This window comes from Adelges cooleyi, unplaced genomic scaffold, assembly GCF_023614345.1.
Source record: "Adelges cooleyi isolate 19-005CV unplaced genomic scaffold, UGA_ACOO_1.1 ACOO_flye_CR_arks_rails_tigmint_CR_PRNA_651, whole genome shotgun sequence".
In the NCBI taxonomy this organism is placed as follows: Eukaryota; Metazoa; Arthropoda; class Insecta; order Hemiptera; family Adelgidae; genus Adelges; species Adelges cooleyi.
In genome coordinates, this window is record NW_026096352.1 from 6,753,668 (window position 1) to 6,762,927 (window position 9,260).

At 26.9% G+C, this 9,260-nt stretch overlaps 1 protein-coding gene across 1 annotated transcript; it reads right to left on the bottom strand.

The window, feature by feature from the left end:
* Window positions 1-91: 91 nt before the first annotated feature.
* Window positions 92-8,736, bottom strand: LOC126845036 (1,4-alpha-glucan-branching enzyme). The gene is made up of 14 exons (XM_050583615.1): window positions 8,380-8,736; window positions 6,113-6,279; window positions 5,066-5,181; window positions 4,882-5,007; window positions 4,380-4,524; window positions 4,219-4,309; window positions 3,875-4,084; window positions 3,744-3,815; window positions 3,507-3,675; window positions 3,230-3,439; window positions 2,966-3,137; window positions 2,714-2,898; window positions 2,393-2,641; window positions 92-366 (listed from the first exon to the last, which is right to left on the bottom strand). Exons 1-14 carry the CDS (start codon window positions 8,490-8,492, stop codon window positions 322-324), a joined length of 2,070 nt encoding a protein of 689 aa, XP_050439572.1. The 5' UTR covers window positions 8,493-8,736; the 3' UTR covers window positions 92-321.
* Between the last annotated feature and the right edge of the window lie 524 nt (window positions 8,737-9,260).

A 9,260-nucleotide genomic window follows, 5' to 3' on the forward strand; every position in this document is an offset into this window, starting at 1 on the left:
AATGTAGCTAATTTATTTTATATTTGTAACAATATTTATAACAAGTAATATAGCAATAAATCTTAAAATGATATCACTAAAAAATTTAAAAATTCAGACTTAAAAAAATAAATATTTAAGATGTTGATACAAAACGTATACATATGTGTAATAATAATAAAAGTAGTAAACAAATATAAAATATTATTATTTATAATTTAAAAAAAAATGCAAGTGTTCACTCAATAATAATTTAAAAAATTAACAATAATATTAAATTAATTTCTCATTGTGTTTGGAAAGTAAATGTGAAAATCATGATTCACAAGTTGAACATTGAGTTTAGTCGGATGCAAAGACCACTGCAGTCCTAGAAGGCAAATACAACTGAAAAAAAAAATTAATATATTTTTGTCACTTTTAAACATGGTTAGAAATAACAGACTAAAATTAACTGTATAAATAAAATAATTTCTGTTCGCAATTTAGAATAATCAAATATTAATATTTCTTTGAACAAACAAAATTAAACACTGAAATTAATTGATGATACCAGTGGAACAACACTGGTAGATTTTTTTCTCAACACATGACTAGAATATTTGAATCGATGATTCCAGAAACGTTACAAGTCACTTTTTGTTATAAAATTAAGTTTTTAGTAGACACCGTTCCAGAAAAAGGGTTTCTATTCGTTCAGTTTATAAGAAATTATCTCATGTTTCTGCAATCATGAATTCAAATAATATTAACATATAACTACTTTTGATAAAACTGCACATGTCAATATACCATTTATATTTTACTTATTTGTTCATAAATGTTATTTTAAAAATTCTTAAGTATTCTTTAATATAAGATAATAGTATAATTCTTGGTTACTTATGCCATAACCAGTAACAATAAAAAACAGAATTATACCTTTGATTTAGAAATATTTATTGCATACTTTATTTTATGATCAATTTTATGTTAATTAAAAATTATTAAAAACATTAAAATAACCCCCTTCCCCACCCAATGTAAAGATTGTATAAAAACGTTTTACCACATAATTTACTTACTTTATATATACACACTTAGTAAACTACGGTTATTATAATGTAAACAAATTGTATTATTTATTATTAGTGTTATTGTTTTAATTTGTATATACTCCTGTATAGTTTCAGTAAGTATAAATATTATAAGCAAAGTTCTTGTGCTTTTTAAAATGTTTAGTAAATATATAGATTAAAGAAATAATATCTGAATATAGTTCTGTTAATATTTTAACATACTAAAATACAAATGTAGAACTTAACTTTGCGAGTTCTTAATAAAAAAAAAATAGTTTATTTAATAATACTGAGGGGTTCGCTGTTCTTGGTATTAAGAGGGCTTCGCACAGCCCATTTTTAAGGAGTAAAGTATAGGCAATGTTATACAAAATCTTAATTTTAAGGTTAAACTGTGATGTATAATTATTAATTCAATAACTAGGACTCTATTTTGGAAGTTAATTTATTTTTTGGACTATCACAGCATCCTTGAAAGCGATTTAAAAATGTTTTTTCATCTCAACTTGTTTAAGCAGACTGAAAATAACTCGCTTAATTTTGGATTTAGAGTAAAAGCGCTCATTATAAAATTAAACGAAAACAATATTTCGAAGGCAAGACAGTGCGTTTTTTTCATTATTCTAAGTATAACGCTCAATACATAGTTTAGAAATAACGACTATTTTAACATTTTTAAATGACTGTAACTTTCCAAAAGATTTAATTTTTTTTAAAAACGCACCGTCTTGCCCTCTGGAATATTGTTTTCTTTTAATTTTATAATGGGTGCTTTTACTCTAAAACCAAAATTAAGCGAGTTATTTTCAGTCTGCTTAACACTCATTTTAGTTCACTCACTGCAGTTGACACTCATTTTATTTTAAAATTATACTATGAGTCATCACATGTCCTATCTATCAAAGTTTAGGAATACTTCTAAGTTAAATAATAAGATAACTATTTTTTAATTGTAGTAACAACTAACAAGAGTGAATTTACTATTGCATAAATAAACATGTTGAGAAATAATATTTATTAAAATAATATATGTTTTTTTAATGGTGTCGAATTTCTTATTATACTCAGTACTAAAAATTAAAGTTAAATTTAATTAAATTTCACTTTCAAATTCATTCATTAAATTTCAAGTAATTAAAAATTACTTGAATAGTTTTTTAAAAATTCAATTAAACTGCAATGTTATAGTAAATAAATCAATGTATAAATGATATAGTAACTTAATAATAAAGAAAGGCCTCTTTCTTGATAATGGTATAATAGTTAAATAACCAGAAAATTATTTTAGTTAAACACTAATTATACCAATTACATTAGCTTTATTTTTATTTATTGTTAAAAAACAGTTAACTTACATAAATATGATTTTGGCGTTCACTCCATTGACCAGAGTGTGTTGAATATTTAATATTGTTATCAATACGACAATGTCCACCAAATTCTGAGTCATCACTGTTCAAAACAATTCTTAAAGAACCTTGTAAATCAACACCTATTTTGTAATCCGTGAAACTTTTAGTAGGGTGAAAATTGAACACAAACAAGAGGTTATTTCTTTCGAAAGCTATTACTTTATCATCTTCGTGTTTCAAGCTTACATAACCCTGTAATTATTTAGTCAATAATTGTTAAAAAATCTTGTCAATAATGCAGCGACATAAAGTATTGATATTTACTGGATTAGCACTCAACCATCCATATTTGCTTTCTAGTTTATTCATGCTTCTATCAAAATTATTCAAAAATTTATATTTTAGAAGTTCATTATCAACTAGATTCCATTGTCGTCGTGCATAATGATACGAACTTTGATTACCCTCCCGAGGAAAATCTAACCACTCGGGATGACCAAATTCATTGCCTAAAAAATTACATTTAAATATAGTATAACAGTTGAGGTATACACTTTTCAATTAATTATTCTTTACCAATGAAATTCAAATAAGCTTCACCACCCAGACTGTGAGTGATTAATCGAATCATTTTGTGAAGTGCAATTCCTCTATCAATAATTAATGACGGATCACTAGTAATAGACATATGAGTATACATTTCTTTGTCCATTAACCAAAATGCCACTGATTTATCACCAACAAGAGCCTAAGAAAAAAACAACAATTAACTATGAGATGAAAATATATATACAACCATAATTAAAATTTTGATATACATCATTATAATCTAAATATTACCTGGTCATGGGATTCAGCATATGCAACAGTTTTCTCCATCCATCTTCTATTAGCAAGTGTGTGAACTATATCTCCCATGTTCCAATCATCATCCTTAAATTCTTTTAGTAACTTGATCCACATATCAGGTATAGCCATTCCTAAGCGATAATCAAATCCCAGTCCTCCTTCTCTAACAGGACGACAAGTAGATGGCATTCCGGAGACATCCTACCAAAATTATGCATTGTATACACAAAAAAAAAATGTTAGCCTTATTATTTCTTTTAAAAATTACTTCTGCTACAGTAACACATTCTGGATAAAAGGTGTGGAGAATATCATTTGCTAACATTAGGTAAACTAGTGCATCAGTATCGACATTGAGTCCGAAATAATCATCGTAATGTCCGCTGAACCCCTGTACTCCTCGAGAATGATACAACATAGAAGTTACACCATCAAATCTAAAATGTTAAATAATCATTTTAATATTTTATTAACATACAAATATACTTTATCAAAAAACATTTACCTGAAGCCGTCAAAATGATATTCCTCAACGTACCAGCGTAAATTGGATAACAAAAATCTTAAAACTTCATACCTAAAAAAAACATTCTATTAGCTAAGAATTTTTTAAATTTTAAATTTATGTTTATTTACTCAGAATAATTAAATAGTCTACTATCCCAAAGCGGATGATTTCCTTTAGGTCCATCATGGAAATATCCTGCGTTTGTACCATCAAACTGATTCAAACCATCCAAAACGTTTTTGGATGCATGAGAGTGTACTACATCTAACATCACATATAAACCTTTACTATGTGCAACATCTACTAACTCTTTAAGGTCTGCTGGTGTTCCAAAACGACTGAAATATGATGATGTTTAATGTAAATATATAATAATCTAAGAATATATATTAATGAAACTGCAGTAAATATAGATAATAATAAAAGTGTGATTTATTACACATACTTCTAAGTTAAGTAAATAATAAATTACCTAGATGCTGCAAAAAAACTGGTTACTTGATAGCCAAATGATGCATAATAAGCATGTTCCTTTATCGCCATTATTTGAATTGTATTGTATCCTAAAAACAAAAATGAAGTACTATCATAGAACATTACATTTCATACCATATAAAATATTTATAATTTTACCCAAATCAACAATTCTATCGAGCATTTTATCTTTAAATTCTTGGTATGTTCCCACTTTATACTCAGATGTAGCAATACCAACATGGCATTCATATATTCTTAAACTTGCTGGCTTGGGTACTTTAGCATGTTTAAATTTGTATACCTTAAAAAAAATAAGGTGGTATAAGAAAAGGTAACAAATTGAAAAATAATTATGTTTTATTTAATAACATTAAAATTCCTGTTAAACAAAAATATTTTATTAGTATACAAATATGTTATAATCATGTTTTGGCCAGAAATATGTCTTAAAAATATTGTTTAAATATTTTATTATTCTTAAACGAAATTACAATATTTTAATAATATTTTGTAAGCAAAATTTCTGAGATATCGAATTTCTGACCAAAAATATCAGTATTGTATAATAGGTAAAATACTAAAAAATAATTACCTTTTTATTATTGTACTACTTATAAAATATGGTATTTATTTAGTAATCAATACTATAAAATCTTACGTGATCAGATGGATTCCAAACTCTATGCTTAAAAGTCACTCCTTGCTCTTTTGGTGGTTGAACTACGTACGTAGCCCAAGGTGATATACGATCATGTTTTTCCCCGTGATGAGTTTCAACAACAATCTAAAATAAAACACTAGTTAATAAAATATTTGAATTTTATTTATTTAAAATCGAATACTTTTATTTCAGACAAATGATTAATAGACGGCGACCCATCACTTTTTGGTGGTATTGTTAATTCCCATTTTCCATATTCAAGTTTTGTGTAAGGTGTGTTTTCCCTATTCCAATCATCTACACAAACATTTAAAAGCAGATTATAAGTGATGAATTGGTTTTTTCCAAGTATAGGTATATGTGTAGGCTTAAGGAAATACCAAGTTAAAGAAATAGATATTTTAGGTAGTTATAAAATTTACCTTATACATAGAATACAATTTATCATGGCACTCCATCTAATTTCTGTTATACAAAAGTAAATATTTGTTTTAAATTATTGAATATTGAAAAATCCAAAAATATTTAACGAAATTTTCGAGTTCAATAAAAATATAGTCTTATTTTATAAATAAAAGCTTAAATATATTTATTAAACATAACCTTAAAATTTAGTTTTTACTACATCCAAAATTGTATTTATTGGTGGGAGTCACTAGTTTTTAAAGCCTAAAGAAATCTTATATACATTCGTCGTAAGTATGCGTGCCGCACACATATATTATTAATTATAAAAAATTTACTTGTGATTTTATCACAATCAAATGCTTTGATGAAATTTGTAAAAATAGGAAGAATCCAGCCATCATCAAGAAATCCAGTCAAGATAATATTTTTGAAACATTGGTTAATATTTTCCATAAACTTTGAAAAACATTGTAGTGTGGATACATTGAATTTTTAGTTACGTTATTGTAATTGACTTATTAGTTTTTAATTTTTGATAAGGAAAGTGGATTTCACATTTATTACACGATTATAATATGTCAAAAAGATATGCCTAACCTATATTGAAAAATACAAACTTATATTTAAGCTTTTATTTATAAAACAGGACTTTTATTTAATTCGAAAAAGGATGTGGAGGTTAAAATAATTGTGTTTAAAATTATTAATTTTTGTGCTCTAATAGTTGTCCGTGTTTAACTATTATCATACATTTACGACCAAGACACACTTTATCAAATACATTGTAATTAATAAGATACTAATAGCGGTTTGCACTTACTAAAATCACCAGCAAGATACAATTGTTTTGCTCCAGGAGCCCATTCCAAGCAATACACTGATCCATCATCTTTGAAGTGAATACCAAATGATTTGTAACTTGTAGTAAATGTTTCTAAACCACAATCTGATTTTACTCTTTCCAAGTAATCGAGGAAACAACCATATCTAATAGGTTATTTAAAAAAATGAAATCTATATTAAATACATAATAACATAGTTTAATTAATTAAAAAAAATAACATGCTATTGAAACATAAAATTCCACAGCACTTGATCTATGTAAACTGTATCTATTTAGTATAAATGATGCATTATAAAAAATACAATAATAATACTAGTCTACAATTGTATTGTTATTTACACAAATATTACAATTATATCACTTAAGTATGTAACCAGCAGTTTTAAACTATAATGTGTATATTGACAGGGGGAGAAGAGCATTTCATGTTAAGACATTCAAGGGCGCCTACAGGAAGGGGTGGGGGGCAGCTCCTCCTAGCTCATCTTTCAGTTAAAGAAAATTATATCCAATATCGAAATTTCTATTTTGACATACCAGAAAAACATACCATATTTTGCCACTTTGTACAATACCTATTTTAAAATGTATCAAATTGACAAAAATTAATGTCTTATTATAAAAAAAACTTCTGCTATCCTACCACTAAAATAATACTACATTTCACCCGTCCTAAACTTAAAGCAAAAATATCTTTAAAAATTACTAATCAAACTAGTTATCCAGCAGTCCACATTTCTAGTAAAGTTTCCTGAACCTATAAAGTTAATAAAATATGTTACCACTTAAGTTCAAAAATTGATAAAATTCTATAATTCACAAAAACAATGTAAAATTAGAATATTGTTTAATATCTACTATACAAAAGCATTAACCAAAATGTCTCCAAAAAAAGAAATTACAAAATTATAAGTATTTTCAGAAAATATTATATATTATATTAAATGGATCACTCTGTATGTATACTTTAATAATATAATATTATACAGATGATCATGGATAAGGCACTCATTTTCTTTTAAAATAATTATACTTTTGTTTATTAATTTATACAACCATAGTCAAAAAATAATAATTGTATAATTTTTATTAGATAAATATTTTTATATTATTCTTTATGTTATTTTCATATATTTATACCATAAATACAGGGTGATAAATTTAATGCAATAATTTTCTATTAAAATATTGCAATTTTGTAATTATATTCTTTTTGGAGACACATTTGTTAAAGTTATTTTACAATATTAGCATTCCTTATTTTTATTTTTACATACAATGTATTATTAATCAATAATCATCATTATCATGTAGCTTAATGCCATCAAGAGATGGTAAACGTACATACTTAAATAAGTTTTTAAATTAAGAATATTAAGAAATTAAGAATTTTCTGAAAGTTTTAACTGGCTGATAACTAGTTTTGGAAATTTACTTATTAAGTTTAAAATTTAGGACAGGGGTGGAGTGCGATAGCGTAATGCTATTATTGTATGTTTATCAAAAAAATAATACTACACTCTACTTTTTCTGCCATCCTAAAATTAAAAATGTAATAACTTTAAAAGTAATGACTCAAAACTAATTATCGGCTAGTCAACATTTTCAGTAAATTATTCTTAATTTAAAAAGTTAATTAAATATATACATTAGCATTAAAGTTTCAAAAGTTGATAGAGCTCTGGAAACACTAAAATAGGTAAATACTAAGTAAGTTTATACTATTATAAAATAACATAAGCAACAATGTTTTTTTAAAAGAATAACTACAAAATTTCAATTATTTAAAAAAATTAAGTGTATTATCCTTAAATGATCACCCTGTATATCTAATAAACTTGTCAAAAAGTACAGAATTAAAATCGGTCTTTTCGAAAAAAAACCTTGTTACGCAGAATAAAGTCCATGTTTAGTCAGAAAGTAAAAAAATCTTACAAATAATTAGGCTGCTAAAAACGTAAATACGTATCTAGAGGTTACGGCTACATATTTATAAAGTATTATTATCTAAGACAATGTGAAACATTCGCAGCGAAAGGGAGTTTAGGAGCGATGTCTGAGAGTCAAGTGGTATTGAATTTTAAGCGCAGCCGGCGATTGTACTTCTTTATTTTATTTGTCAAAAAGCAATTCACAACCAGACATATTTTAAACCCGCGAATTATTAATTAAAAACTACACATTGTTAATATATCATTCAATATATTGTAAGTACACATTTCAAAATAATTTTATTTTAATACCTCCGTCTGAATTCGCGCTCATACGGCTTCAAGTATGGATCGCGGTCCAGCTGATTTTTCAGTTCGGGCACCTCAACTTCCATAGGGTCCATCTTTGAATGTTTGCCTCCCATCGTTACAGTATTGTGAGCGCCGACAAAAACAAAAACTTGGCAAGATATGTCCAAAAATAAAATAAGTAAAGATTTTGTTGGCTTCAGACCAACCCAACAACAGTGGCAGTCAGCGTTTATCTAAGCGGCCGGCAGGCTACACTATAAACGTTAATATCGGTACACACTTACTAGCCGCAAATCGCAAGTCGCAACGTACCTACTTAGCAGTTTACTGGTCGATGGTCATACCTCTAAAAATATATACATTTTTTAAAAACCCCGTACACGGTACACATAATAATCGGATTCGGCGTTATCTAAAACCGATAAGCAGTACCGGTTGTGAGTGCGTTACGCGTAAACATTGTTAAATAATAAAAATAAAATATATTATTAGACATGTCCGTACTTTAATCTACGACCTCTAACATCTCATAGTAATAAATATTATGGAGCTACAAGTTGTTGTAGCCTACAACAACGGTTCTATCTCTACCCGAATACGTTACACATTGTATACATTTAAATAATATTATATTGTAATTACTCTTATATAAGTTATTGCTTTTATGACGTATGGACGAGTCAACTTTTTAACCATAGCCTGTGTAAGTAGGATAACTGTTAACTGTACTGTGTATTCGCCTCACTCGCCGGTCAACCGTCGGAGCTATACTTAAGGCAGACCGCAGATACGAACCCCACAAAATCTTTTGAATAGAAATATTTTATATCATTCCCACACATTACACATGACCAAAACGAGAAACATTGTGTGTTGTATAG